This window comes from Geotrypetes seraphini, chromosome 1, assembly GCF_902459505.1.
Source record: "Geotrypetes seraphini chromosome 1, aGeoSer1.1, whole genome shotgun sequence".
NCBI classification, from domain to species: Eukaryota; Metazoa; Chordata; class Amphibia; order Gymnophiona; family Dermophiidae; genus Geotrypetes; species Geotrypetes seraphini.
In genome coordinates, this window is record NC_047084.1 from 185,073,350 (window position 1) to 185,088,846 (window position 15,497).

At 43.5% G+C, this 15,497-nt stretch overlaps 1 protein-coding gene across 3 annotated transcripts in view; it reads left to right on the plus strand.

Annotated features, from left to right (window-relative positions):
- WDR17 (WD repeat domain 17) overlaps positions 1-15,497 on the plus strand; it is a 265,042-nt gene that overhangs the window by 119,574 nt on the left and 129,971 nt on the right. For all 3 annotated transcript variants that reach the window (XR_004539282.1, XM_033942775.1, XM_033942784.1), the window contains one exon: positions 7,809-7,895. Coding sequence is in view for 2 of the 3 variants with exons in the window: in XM_033942775.1 (XP_033798666.1) it covers positions 7,809-7,895 (87 nt within the window). In the remaining variant the exon portion in view is untranslated. The remainder of the gene's footprint in view (positions 1-7,808; positions 7,896-15,497) is intronic.

Consider the following 15,497-nt stretch of genomic DNA (forward strand, 5'->3'; position numbering starts at 1 on the left):
TCAATTTCCTCCTCCGGGTTCTGTCGGGTCTCCTCCTCATCTGCCTGTCCAGATTCTCCGCAAGGTCCTACTCCCATGGTGTATGGTGGATTCTGTCGTCCGCCCGTTGGTTCCCTCCTGATGAGCTGGTGGGCCCGTGCCTCCACCATCCTGCAGGCCTCCTCGATGAAATTCTCGAGCTCTCTAACTTGTTCTGTGATGTGTTCCACTCTGGCGGTGTCCTCCGTTGCCCAGCATTGTTCCTCTATGGTGCAGAGTCCCTCCAGCTCCTGTACTCGAACCTGCAATCTCCCGACCTCCTTCTTCAGGCTATCCAGTTCCTGGCATCGACTGCATATGTACGCCCGTCTCCCAGAGGGGAGGTAGTCATACATATGGCATTCGATGCAGTATACTGGTTAGCTCTGCTGTGTTCCTACAGCCTCCATTACTTCTTTCTCGTTCCTATGTCCCACGGTGTGTATGGTGGTGCCTGGCGCTCAGCTAGCTGAAAGAGTAGAGAGAGAAGAGAGAAATGAGTATAGAAGAGGTACCTGTGGTTTATTTTCAAGAAGACTGAGAGGGGATTTAATAGAGACTTTTAAATTAATAAAGGGATTTGATAAAATAGACCAAGAAGAAGCTTTACTAACTTTTTCAGAGGTGACACGGACAAGAGGTCACAGACTGAAACTGAGTGGCAGCAGGTTCAGGACGAATGTCAGGAAGCTCTTTTTCACACAGCGAGTGCTGGGAATTTGGAATGCTCTCCCAGAGGATGTTGTGACGGAGATTACTGTTCTGGGATTCAAGCGCAAGTTGGATGCACACCTTCTTGCAAATCATATTGAGGGCTACGGTATATCTGGGTCTCCAATCAGGAGTACCTAAATGGGCCGCCGCATGTGCGGATCACTGGACTGGATGGACCTCGGTCTGATCCGGTGAAGGCTTTTCTTATGTTCTTATGTTTCTTATGTTCTTATTAATGGTACTGTTTAGTTACTTTTGAGCTGAACAATTTGTTTAAGCCTTTTGCTACAGATGCCTCTACTTCACGTGTATTGGGTGGCTCTATGTGCTTGGGTACTCACTGAAGGTGGAGCTAGAGAGCCCAATGAAGTACAACAGAGGCAGAGTGAAAAATCCAGAGTGGATTCCTTCTGCAGCAGCATACGGCTATGGGGAAATAACCCTACTGTCTAGATGACTCACCTATCTACTGGAAAAGAGCTTACCAGGGTAAGTACATAATCTCTTTTTGTATACACTGCCTCCATTATATGCAAATTTCTTTTATGCATATTCATTGTAGATTTCCTGAAAACCTGACTGTCAAGGGGGTACTCCAGGACCAAGTTGAGAAACACAGCTCTAAAGAAATTGTGATAATAGTAATAGCAATAATAATGGGTCCAATATTCAGTCTGCAGCACTCAGCATTTTGCTGACTGCTACTGGTGTTATACCCAGAAATTCAGTGCCAGACCAAGTCCAGGATCTAGTATTGAATTTTTGGGTTTGCAGAGTCACCGAAATTATAGCCAGTTAAGTGAGATATTCAACATTTAACCAGCTAATATGAACTGCATAATGATAGGCTAATGTGCTGTACAATTTATTCACTTTCCTTGACTGGTTACGTGATGAATACTGGCACTTAACTGACCAAGTGTTGACTCTACTCTGGAACATCCCCAAAATATCCAATTTTGGTTTGGGTGTTAACTGGAGATTTTCAGTAGCGCTATCTGGTAAAGTGCTTCTCAATATGACCAGTTAGCCCTGAAGAAGTGATTTTACTGACCAAGAGCCATTTCTGACTGATTAAATTGCTTTGAATATTGACTCCAGTAATTGTAATTTGCCAATTCACCAAGTCCAAGAGGATCTGTGGGCAGCACTGACTTCTTAACAACTGCTGACATTTGTGGCATAAACTACAGACACCATGGTGTTGCTGCAAGTATTGACAATGGAAAGAACATAAGAACATAAGAACATAAGAAGCGCCATCTCCGGATCAGACCTTCGGTCCATCAAGTCCGGCGATCCGCACACGCGGAGGCCCTGCTAGGTATTCACCTGGCTTATTTTATAGCCAACCATATCTTTATATGCCTATCTCAAGGAGATATGCATCTAGTTTGCTTTTGAAACCTAGGACTGTCGATTCCGCAATAATCTCCCCTGGGAGAGTATTCCAGATGTCAACCACTCTCTGTGTGAAGCAGAACTTCCTGACATTAGTCCTGAACTTGCCCCCCCTTAGCTTCATTTCATGTCCTCTTGTCCGTGTCAAATTGGACATTGTAAATAATCTTCTCTGCTCTATTTTGTCAATTCCTTTCAGTATTTTGAAGGTCTCGATCATATCCCCACGCAGTCTCCTTTTCTCAAGGGAGAACAATCCCAGTGTTTTAAGTCGATCCTCATATTCCAGTTTCTCCATACCCTTCACTAGTTTAGTTGCTCGTCTCTGCACCCTCTCCAGCAGTTTTATATCCTTCTTTAGGTAGGGAGACCAATGTTGGACGCAGTATTCCAAGTGGGGTCTGACCATTGCCCTATAAAGCGGCATTATAACTTTCTCCGATCTACTCGAGATTCCTTTCTTTATCATGCCCAACATTCTATTTGCCTTATTTGCCGCTGCCACGCATTGTGCCGACGGCTTCAGGGTCCTATCTATCAGTACACCCAGATCTCTTTCTTGTTCACTTTTCCCCAGAGTTGCACCTGACATTCTGTACTCGTATTCCTTATTTTTACTGCCTAAATGCATTACCTTGCATTTCTCCACGTTGAACTTCATCTGCCATTTCTCCGCCCATTTTTCTAACCGACACAAATCGCTCTGGAGTTCCTCACTGTCCTCCTGCGATCTGATTGCCCGGCAGAGTTTTGTGTCGTCTGCAAACTTGATGATCTCACTGGATGTTCCGTTTTCCAGGTCATTGATATAAATATTAAAAAGGATCGGCCCAAGTACCGAGCCCTGGGGCACACCACTAGTCACTCTCTCCCAGTCGGAGAACTTCCCATTTATGCCCACTCTCTGCTTTCGGTTTTCCAGCCATTTGCCTATCCATCTTTGTATATCTCCCTCTATGCCATGGCTTTGTAGCTTCCTGAGAAGTCTTTCGTGTGGAACTTTGTCAAATGCTTTCTGGAAGTCCAAGTATATTATGTCCACCGGCTTTCCACTATCAATTTGCTCGTTCACGGTCTCAAAGAATTGGAGTAAATTCGTCAGACACGATTTCCCTTTCCTGAATCCATGTTGACTGGGTTTCATCAAGTCGTGTGTGTCCAAGTGCTGAACTATGCTATCCTTGATCAGTGATTCAATCATCCTGCCGGGGACAGACGTAAGACTCACAGGTCTATAGTTGCCCGGTTCTCCTCTCGATCCTTTTTTGAAAATTGGCGTGACGTTCGCTTTCCTCCAGTCGACTGGTATCTGACCAGTTCTGATTGACAGGTTTGCAAGTTTTTGCAATAACTCTACAATTTCAATCTTCAATTCCTTCAAGACTCTCGGGTGAATTTCATCCGGTCCAGGTGATTTGTCACTTTTAAGTTTGTCGATCTGATAGTATATCTGGGCTAAGTCCACTTCAACTGTGGTGAGGCTGTCTTCTATTTCTCCTGCAAACACTTTCTCCGCTTCAGGTATTGTTGAGGTGTCCTCCTTCGTAAAAACGGACGCAAAGAAGGAATTTAGTTTGTCTGCGATTTGTTTATCTTCCTTGATGTACCCTTTTCTTCCCTTGTCGTCCAGGGGTCCCACTGCCTCTTTTGCAGGTTTTTTCCCTTTCACGTATCTAAAGAAGGGCTTGAAGTTTTTGGCCTCCCGGGCTATTTTTTCCTCATAGTCCTGTTTTGCTTCCCTCACCGCCTTGTGACATTTCTTCTGTTCATCTTTATGTTTGTTCCAGGCTTCGGTTGTCTTCGTGCATTTCCATTTTTTGAAAGAGTCCTTCTTTACCTTTATGGCTTCCTTCACCTGTATGGTAAGCCATGCCGGTTCTCTTTTGCCTTTAGTTCTCCGATCTTTGGAAATCCTCGGAATGTAGAGATCTTGTGCTTCTGCAATAGTATTTTTCAATAGGCACCATGCCTGATCTACTGTTTCAAGTTTGTCCACCATCTTCTCGAGTCGTTTTGTTACCATGGCTCTCATGCAATCGTATTTACCCTTTTTAAAGTTTAAGGTGGTGGTTAAGGTTTTGACATGTTTCCCTTTCCCGATGTCAAGTTTAAAGTTGATTACATTGTGATCACTCGTTCCCAGTGGAACCATGACTTCTACTTCTGTTATCGGTCCAGTGAGACCATTTAGGACCAAGTCCAAGGTGGCGTCGCCTCTTGTTGGCTCTTTTACCATTTGCTCCAGGAAGCAATCCCCTAGCACCTCCAGGAACTTGGCCTCCTTGCCGCAGTTGGAGGCTCCTAGTTTCCAGTCTATTCCTGGGAAATTGAAGTCTCCCAATATAACTACATTGCCTGTCTTGCATACTTGTTTGATTTCCTCCATCATTTCTGAGTCAGTGACTTCCGCCTGTCCTGGGGGACGATAGTAAAGGCCAATTTTTATATCTGCGCCATTGCGACCAGGAATTTTGATCCAGAGGGACTCCAGCTTCTCTTTCCTGTCTGTTGTACTCATTCCAACAGAATCTATTTCTTCCTTAACATATAGGGCAATACCTCCACCTTTCTGCCCTTCTCGATCTCTTCTATATAGTTTGTATCCCTGTAGTACTGTGTCCCATTTGTTTTCTTCATTCCACCATGTTTCTGTTATGCCAATGATATCCATGTTCTCATGTCTTGCTATCGTCTCTAGTTCTCCCATTTTGTTTCCTAGACTTCTAGCATTTGTATACATACATCTAAGTTCCCTTCGTGTTACCTTTTTGGACCTTCTACTCTTGGCTGTCCTTACAGTTTCATTTACGGTATCCTTTACTGCTCCTGTGTTATCTCCCATGTTTGCTGTGTGGTCATCCCCTCCTGTGTCTGAGTTGTCCTTTCCTGCTTGTTCTCCTTTGTTGGCTGTGAGGTCGACCTCTCTTGTGTATGAGTAGTGGTCCTTTGTTCCTACGTCGGGGCATCCTGTTGTCCGTGCCATCGACCGGTTGTCGACTGTCGGCTTTCCCCTGTCCTTCAGTTTAAAGCCTTCTCTATTGCTTTCTTCATGTTGCCTGCCAAAACTCTTGCTCCTTCCTTGTTGAGGTGTAGTCCATCCCTTCTGTAGTACTTGCTTTTTCCCCAGAACGCCGTCCAGTTGCGCACGAAGTCGAAGCCTTCGTCTTCGCACCATCGTCTCATCCAGGCGTTGATCACTTGCAATTCCCCTTGTCTCTTTCCATCTGCTCTTGGTACAGGGAGGATTTCAGAGAAGGCCACCTTCACCTCCCTGTTCTTCAATTGTCTTCCGAGTGAGCGGAGCTGGCCCTTCATCTCTTCCCTGTCATACTTCCGCCCGCTCACATCATTTGTTCCCACGTGGATAAGCACAGCGGTGTCCACTCCCCGTGCGCCATCTATGATCCTGGAGATCCTGCTGGTCACATCCTTTACTCTTGCTCCAGGCAGACAGGTGACGACTCTGTCCTCTCTTCCTCCTGCGGTGTGGCTGTCCACGTGTCGTATAATGGAGTCGCCTACGATGATCCCCATCTTCTTTATTCGGGAGTTCCTTGGGGGGCGTAGGTCCACGTCCTTGGAGTAGGGCCAGTCATCTTCCTCCAATGATACTCTTGAAATTGTTTCCTGTTCTTTGGGTGGGGGGACATCTTCCTGTGCTCTCACTATTCCTCCTGTTGTGCGGTTGTCTCCTATCTCGTCTTCGTTTTCTTCTGTGTTTGCATGGATGTCTTCTCTCCTCACATGTGTTTCCTGAGTACAGTTTTCCAGCCCTGGGAACTCTACGTGGTGCTGATGGGCTTCCTCTATGAACGTTTCTAGATCCTTGACCTCGTCGTTTGGGCTGTACTCCACTAGAATCTTCCCTTGTGCTCGGATTCTGTCTTCGAGTTCCATCACTGTTCCCTCCAATAGTCTTACCTGACATTTCAAGCTATCCATCTCCATGCATCGATCGCAAATGTATGCCTGGATCCCCGAAGGGAGGTAGTCATACATATTGCAGTCGATGCAGAAGACAGGAAAGCTCATCTTCTGACTTCCTTGGGCTTCCATTTCGTGCTTCACTCGTGGGTTGTCTGAGTGATTTGTTGTGACCTACTGCTGCTCTTTTTCCTACTGATCCTACCTCCCCCTTACCTTCTGACTTCCTGACTGCAAGCTTCCTATTTGAGTGAGTCTGTTTGTGTTACAGTGCCTGTGCCTTTGTGTGCTTGTGTCCCTTGCCTGCTGCTTCCTTGTGTTGCTTGCCTTGTTGTCTCTCTCGTGTGTGCTGTCTCTGCTCTACCTCACCTTGATTGTATGTGCGGGTTGGTTTCTTTTGTGTCTGTCTCTTCCTTACCTTCTGTGGTTGTCGGTTCCTTACCGGTCTGTTCTCCTCTGGTGTTCTTGAGAGTAGCGCTCGTCCCTTGCAAGGCCCTTCGCAAAGGCGCTCTCGCTAAGGCGAGCGCCTTTACCGCACGCCTTCGCCGCGCGCCGAACGGCTGGGCGCCGTTGGCTCCTCCCCTTTTCAAGGGGGGAGTCCGGCGCTGCCTGTGACGCTTGGGGGGGGCGGAGCGAACTCTCGCCGCTACCCCGAGCCTACTGTCTTCCTCCTCCTGCTTGCTTCGGTGCCCGGCACCAACGCTGCCTGTCTCCTCTGCTTCCTGCTTCCCTTCTCTCCTCTCTCTTCGGCACCGCGTGTGCCGCGCTGGCTCCTCCCCTTTTCAAGAAGTCGGACTCGGCACTGCTTCTAGCTTGGAACTCATGCTATGATTTTAATTAGTTATGACAGGGGTTGCCATCCAACATATAACCAATAATTGGAAAAATCACAGAAACCTTAGTTACACATTTTGGTGGAATTCATTATGCCATATATTTAAAATGGAATGAGCAATAGCAGTACAAAGAGGGACATATACTAACTTTATAAAAATATGGGGACCATTGACAAAATATTGTGGTGAATAATCATCGATTCTTCTCTTTTCCTTTTCTTTTTTTAGCACACTAAAGGGGGGAGGGAGTTGGGAATAATTTTACATAATATGTTATATAATATGTGTATATTCCTATTGAAAATGTGATAAAAGGATGGGTGATTGGGGGGGTTATTACATCACTAGGTTTTTTATGTGGTAGATATTAATGTGCTATTGTAGAATAATTTGTATTATATATTCTTTTGTGCACTTGCTGTTCAATTTGAAAACGAATAAAGAATTTAAAAAATATAAATAAATAAAAATTTATCCTAAGTTGAACAATGAAGTGAAATCAACAAAAAACAGAAACCCTAGTTCAGATGTATTTCTCCTGGACTCCTGGAAGGATTCTGCACCAAAACCTTAAACACCTTTATTTTGTAAGACTTTTTTTTGTCTTGAAGTTTAAATTAATTAAAGCCCATTTGCCACACCAGTACTCGCTACTGCAGCTTCGTAAAAGGGGTCCTTAATAATTAAAGAATGATTATATTGCATTATTCAGAGAAGTAAAATTCCCCCAGGAGCAATCAGCAGAGAAATCCAAATACTTGACTGACATGCACGACATTCTGATATTGTGAACTGTAATAGAAAAAATAAAAGTTACGTTAAACTTCTAATCCAGAGAAAGACATAAACCAGAATAAGTCATCGTAGTCCAGAAACTAGAGAATTAATTTTATGTTTGGTGACTCTTATTTTCAGTATTATTCGAACAATTGATGGCAAAATTCTTCACAAGTACAAACATCCAGCTGCAGTTTTTGGTTGTGATTGGAGCCAAAACAATAAGTGAGTAACTCTTCATTTCTTGAGTTCTGGTGTATCCACTGAATGAAGTCTTTGCATTAACCTATATGTTTGAATTTAGAAGAAATAACCCTACTGAATTACTGTTAAACAAGTTGTGTGACATTTTGCAGGAGCTCCACAGCCTGGCCTGCACTTCTCCATGTACCCTACTGTGGCACGCCTCCCCTCCTTTCCTCCCCTCTTCCACCTTTGCTAATAGTAGTGACATTATGGTAGTTTTCTCTTCCTACTTCTCTCTTCATTGCTTCGTGCTGACTGTCATTGTGTATCAGAAGTGTTTGGTGTGGTAAATTGGGGAAAATATTTATTTATATATTTAAAATGATTTATAACCCACCTATCTACAAATCCAGGCGAGAAACAATAAACATACAAAATCAATGACACAAACTCATATTCAATGACAGTGAAATACAAATCATGTAAAAACATAAAACCTGCAAAAAAAAAAAAATACAGTGGAACCTCGGTTTGCAAGTAACCCGGTTTGCGAGTGTTTTGCAAGATGAGCAAAACACTCAGCAAACTTTTGCCTCGCAAACCGAGCATGTTCTAACCAGCATCACACACCCCGAACCGGCATCGCCCCTCCCCCCCCGTGAGGACCGCATCGCATCCCTGTGCTGAAAGCGGCATCCGCACGCCCTTCCTCTCAAACACGCTCCTTACCCTTTCTGCTGGTTGTGAGAGTGAAAGCAAGCTCCCGCCTCACTTTGATATACGAGTAACTTGATTTACGAGCATGCTTCTGGAACGAATTATGCTCGTAAACCAAGGTTCCTTGGTTTACGAGCATAATCCGTTCCAGGAGCATGCTTGTAATCCAAAACGCTCGTTTATCAAAGCAAAGTTCCCCATAGGATATAATGGAGACTCAGACGATTCGTTGCTACGGCTGCCAGCGACCGACGTAAACATGACAGAACTGGGGCACTGGGGCTCTTTCCACAGCCGAACCAACCAATCTTCTTTTTAGTTCGTTTTGTGCCGTGGGTGCCTACCTTCATGCTGGCTTTCTCCTCCTACTTGCCACAGTGCTTGTTTAAAGCCGTGGGTAGCAGTTCCCACATGCCCCCCGCGGCCAACCCGGAAGCCCTCCTTCTGCCACCCCTGGATGATTGCCTTCTTTCCGGCTCCCTCCTCCTTGCTGTGGTGTTCGCTCGGGGCTGCGGGCGGCAGCTCATGCATGCCCCCCGCAGCCGACCCGGAAGCCCTCCCTGTGACGTCGCAATGTCAGAGGGAAACTCATGATACTGTTTTCTCAAGGACCTGCATAAAGATGTTTGGAGCAAGTGTACCTGTATGCCTGTGTTTTCCATTGTTGAGTGTCTCTGCTCCTATTTTCAGCCACAATTGACTATTCCACCACCTAAATATGCAGCATTCATTCATCTGCAAGTCTTTATTCCTGAATATCTTTAGCTCAGAGCTTATGTAAGTCAGAACAACTGTAGCAACTCCCTTATCTGTTCTATTAAAAATCAGATCCGTACATGATCGTAACTACTTCAATGCTGTCCATTGTTTTTTTGGACATATTAAAATATAGTTTTCTACATTATTTTGTTTTTTCAGTCTTCCAAAGATCCTGAAGAACTAGATTTAGATAAGTCAAAATAACCTGGTTCAAAAAAGCATTTCTTTTTGAACTATCTTGTTGCTGGTTTGGATCTGTGATGGTTCTATTAGTTAGCTACTGTATAATTGGGATCACATTATCTGCTTACGATCTTTATCTACCATCATTTGTGATGTTACTAATAATCTCTTCTCTTATAAGTAGATTTATTTTATACGTGTAAATGTACAAAGTAGCATCACAGTGGGAACATACACATACACCTGCCTCGTTCCATAACAGGCACCTAATATTAGGTGCAGACAACTTGTTACTTATAGAAAACAAGCAGTTACATGTTGCACATAAGTGCTTTCCTTGTGCATAACAGTATTCTATAACTTACTTGCACAATTGCCATAGCACATAAATGCAAGGATCATTCACATGGGGGAGGAGCATGGGCACGTCTCTCACTTATGCAAGTAAGTTACAGAATACTGTAAGTATGCACTAAAGCTTCACATTTACATTTGCCCACTTATACTTGCCAAGACATGGCATAAGCGGGCGCAGAGTACTTAACGTGCATAACTGTTCTTATAAAATATGCTCGATACTCACATAGGTTGGGTGCCTAAATTGTAGCACCCAGGAATAGAAATAAATGTTTGTATACAGAGCTACTTATATGTGTATATAGCCCATACTATCAACATGCACGTTCAAGAGGCAGTTCTGTAATATGGTGCCTATTCTATAGAACAACATACGAGGGACGCTCATTTATCTACCTGAGTATGAAATTAAGTAGCAAGCATGTTGAAACAAATCTATGCATGTTGTGACATGTTTCAAGGTTACTCATGCACAGTTGCAGCTCAGTGCAAGTCTAATATCCCAAGAGACAGGATGCCAGGAGACCCATGCGAATCAAGAAACTGCTAGATTTGGAGCACCGTTCATTGATAAAATTTCTCACAAAAGAAAGGAAAAAGCCAAAGGAGATCCATGAACGCATGACTGCAGTTTGTGGTGGGTCTGCTCCATCATCCTACAAAGTAAAATTTTGGAGCAAGCAGTTTAAGTGGGGTAGAGAGTCCATTGAAGATGACCCTCACATTGGATGGCCTGTTGAAGCAACTTCCATAGAAATGTGCAAGAAAGTCAAGGATTTAATCTTGTCAGACATGAATTAAGGTTTCCCGAATAAAGGAAGAAACGGGCATCTCTCTCGGCAGGTACAGATTGGAAAATAATTCATGAAAAGTTGGGCATGTCCAAGATTAGTGCAAGATAAGTTCCAAGAATGCTGATGCCATGTCAGAAGGCCACGAGGCTCCAGTGCTATCAGGAGAACTTGGAGATGCTCTGTGAAGACCACAGAGATCCTGAGTTCAAAATGGAGTCAATGCAGCAGAAGCAAAAGTTATCCATCACCCCAAAAAAGGTCAAGACAGAAAAATCTGCAGGTAAAGACATGGCAACGGTCTTCTGGGATGATGAAGGACTTTTGCTTCTGGAGTTCATGCTACAAAAGACAACCATAACTGGGGAGAGTTACGCCAACATAATGATCACTTTGCAGTGAATCAATCAAGGAGAAAATACGAGGAAAACTCACAGCAGGCATGCCGCTTCTTTACGATGAAGCATCGGTGTAAATGTCACAACAATCACAGACTGCCATCTGAGAATGTGTGTTTCAGCAGCTGTATATGTGAAAGTGCATGCCTTTACAATCAGAAAGAGTTTGAACAAATTTAATTTGCATGGGAGGTGTGCAAGGAGGAAACCTTTGCTATCTAAGAGAAACATCAAGGCAAGACTGAAGTTTGCCAGAGAGAGCGTAGACAAACACCAAGACTTCTGGAATAGTGTTCTAAGGACAGATGAGTCTAAAATTGAATTATTTAGACACCAGAAAAGAGGACATGTTTGACGCATACCAAATATAGTATTCCAGGAAAAGAACCTCATACGAACTATGAAGCATGGAGGTGGAAGTGTCATGGTTTGGAGATGCTTTGCTGCAGCACGACCTGGCCTGCTCACCATCATAGGATCCACCATGAATTCTACCATGTATCAGAGGGTGCTTGAGGAACATGTGAGACCATCTGTAAGAAAATTAAAGCTGAAGCGGAACTGGACCCTGCAACATGACAATGACCCAAAACATACCAGTAAATCCACCAAGGATTGGCTGAAAACTAAGAAATGGAGAATCCTGGAGTGGCCGAGTCAAAGCCTGATCTTAATCCCATTGAGATGCTGTGGGGTGATTTGAAATGGGCTGTACATGCAAGAAACCCATCAAACATCTCACAACTGAAATAATTCTGCATTGAGGAGTGGGCCAAACTTTCCTCAGACCAATGGGCCAAAGGGGGTAACATTAGCTATTAGGGTATAGGGTGTCCTAATTTATTACTTAGTTAGAATACACATTTTTGTGGATATCTGTTTCATGAGTAAATCAAGGAAAGGTTTTGTTGTTTACCTGTAATTACATTACTTTCTTTTCCAGAGATTTAAAAAAAAAAAAAAAAAATGACCATATCACAGAGGCATACCATGACTCGCACTGGCTTCCTATAGAAGCGAGAGTGCACTTCAAATTCTACTGCTTACTTTACAAGGCTATCAACGGAGAAAGCCCAACTTACTGGAATAACCGACTAAATCAATCCTCCTCAACCAGACACAGAAGAACCCACTCACTATTCTCCCACCCATCATCCAAAAATGTCAAACGAAAAAAACTTTATGACAACCTTATAGCCTCCAAAGCAGCTAAACTGGACAGACAAATCACCACTCTGTTATCTTCAACTACAAACTTCAAAACCTTCAAGAGAGATACCAAAACCATACTCTTCACTAAATACATAAAACCTATCCAGCATGACCAATCCCAATCCAACATCTAACACTCTCCATACCCTTAATACTCTCTAATACTCTTCTATTTACCAAACGTTATCTAAAACCCTTAATTCATCCTATTCCTATCTCCTAAAAACTTCTACTTCCCGTTGATAACTTTTTTTACCCGACATTTTTATTATCTTAAAATTTTATCTCATCGCTTATTCTATTCCTTCAAATTTTGAATGTAATTCTTGTTTTAGTTTGGATGTAATCCGCCTTGAACCGCAAGGTAATGGCGGAATAGAAATCACTAATGTAATGTAATGTAATAAATTAAATTTAAAAAAAAGATTTGACATTGATATGTGAACATTTCTTAAGAAAGAACTGAATATTTCATGGGGTGTCCTAATTTTTTCACATGACTGTACATAATGTATAGTTTACATACTAAATTTGCCATAGCTACAGTGCAAGATTTTTCAAGTTTTTGTCCTAATGCGACACATACTGGGATCTAGTACCAATATACTTTGTTTGTAATCTGTTGGTCATGGGTGGGGGAGTTAGGTGTTATTACGGCTTTCCTAAAGTTGCGAAGTCCTTCAAGGCGGGGCAGTCGATTCCAGTGGCTCAGTATAAAGTGGGTGCAGGAATATCGTTTGGTGGTTTGCAGTTGAGGTGGTCTGGCAGCGGAGGGACCTGTTCGGCATGTACGGAGGAAACTTTGCCGTCATGTAGCCCAGCGCCATGTCATGCAAAGATTTGAACGCCAGAATCAGACCCTTGAAGACACAGAGTTTGGCTACGGGCAGCCACTGAGCCGATGCTAGAGCTTGGGAACCAATACTAGAGCCTTTTATAAAACTGCTTCATACGTACAAGTATGTACTATGCCAAATAAATTAAAATGCATTCAACAACCCACTCACTCCCCCACCACAACCACTGCTGTTACCAGCCAGTGGAGAAAGGAAGGAGACTGTGGGGCATCTTGTCCCTCAGTGAGCTATACTAACCAATATGTATGATGACTGCTGTAGAAGGTGGCAGGATGTGTGCAAGACTGGAGTAACATGTATTATTTTTCCTAACCTGTATCCTTTGCTATCATAATATACAATTGAGAGCTAAAGACACTCTTACTATCCAGTAATCAAGCAAAAAAATTGAGTGTCACACTTAATGTCATGAGTTCCAGAGTCTAAAAAGTTAATCAGTATTTATTAAATGGACCTCAAAATCCACAGGATATTTCTCCCTGAAGTAGCAAGACTTCGAAAAGGGAGACTTATAGATTATCACTGGTCCACACCAGAGAAACAATTAGCTAGGGAGAAAACCCAAAGGGGGGGGGGGGAAAAACCTCCCTAGACTTCTAATCACCGGGCTAAATTTAAACCAAAAGAAGGCTCAGGAACTCCTGCCATTAAGGGGAGTAATATCGGGAGGTAAGTTTAAGTTAAGTTTAAGTTTATTAGGATTTTTTATATACCGCCTATCAAGGTTTTCTAAGCGGTTTTACAATCAGATACTCAAGCATTTTCCCTGTCTGTCCCGGTGGGCTCACAATCTATCTAACGTACCTGGGGCTGTGGAGGATTAAGTGACTTGCCCAGGGTCACAAGGAGCAGTGCGGGGTTTGAACCCACAACCCCAGGGTGCTGAGGCTGTAGCTTCAACCACCGCGCCACATACTCCTCTTAAAAAAGCCCAGGGAAACAGCTTGCCATACTTTAGCCCTTTTGTAGAACAGATGGAGCTCCAGTGTTAGGGAGTCTAAGCCTAGAGACCTGCATGGAAAGGGGTTGTGAGAGTCTGAAGTCATGAAAACAAGGCATGTGACAAGGTGTGAGGACTGCTTGGTTTCTGTCTTAGAAATGCAGGCCTTTCTGAAGAAAAAGGTTATGAGGGAAGGAAGCAGAATAAAGAATGATGTTCATATGTATAGACAACCTGGAACTGAGAAGGCCCAAAATGTTAATAAAATATCCCCTTATGCTCTATTCACCCCTATTCAGCCTCCCACACAGCCTATGCTCTGGCCAGGCCCAGCTCAAGGAATTGTGGTGCCCTGAGCAAATTTTGGAAACACACTTCCCCCCCCCCCCCTCTTCCACAGCTCTCAGCCAGCCAGCCAGCTTCCCAATGTATCATAGCTGCCTATAGCAGCGGCCTTCCAGCTAGCTCCCTCCCCTCCCCTCCCTGTGCCCACATACTCTGTCCATGATTCACCCCAGGGGTTCCCAGGAACAATGGGGACAGGAGTGATCCTCACTTGGTCCTGCCTCAGCAGCTGCCATCTTCAAAAAGTTGCTGCTGACCCCTGGCAGTAGTCTTGCAATACTACCAGTAGAGGGTTCAAGCTGTGATGTTTAGAAACTCTTTTTTGATTACTTTGGGCATTTCTAGTTAGTAGCCCCTGCCCCAGACAAATATCATTGTACCCTGTTTATTCTGTAATATACTGGTTTTGTACCAGTATGTCTGCTCCTGAAATGCAATCTGATGTCTCCTTTGGAGACCGCCATTCCCTTCAGTTCTACAGAAGCAATTATGATATGTAATGAAACTTCCATCTGCCCCTCACCTTTGTCTGAACTCACTGTTATATTGCTGGGCTTTCCACAGGGAAATAATCTGAAGGCAGCTTGCTGTGAGGCCAGTTCTTTGCTGCCACTTGATACTAGTATAGTATTTCCTAACTTAATTGAAAGAAAGGAGCACGAGGGTTAGGACATCTCAGGCTATGGTTTAATCACCTGGGGACCAGTTTAATAAGTGTGCCCTGAAGATCTGTGTTAGAGTTTTAAATCAGATTTTTTTATCTTCCATATTAATTTTTTACCTTATGATAGCTCACTGGCATGTTTTCATAGAAAGTTTAAAACCTGGCTATTTAGGGTTGTGTATGGGGAAGGATAGGGGGATGTGTGAAATTGAGGCCTACTGGAGAGTTCCAGTTTCTCTGCTGTAAATTTTTTATTGTGTAAACTATATGAGATTTTGGGGCTTAATTTTAAAGCACTTAGACACACATAGAAACCTATGGTACTTAGTGTGTTTGTCTGCTTTGAAAATGAACCCCTTAATAAGTTTGCAGCATATAAAATGAATGAATGATATAAATACATACCTACAAACAGACA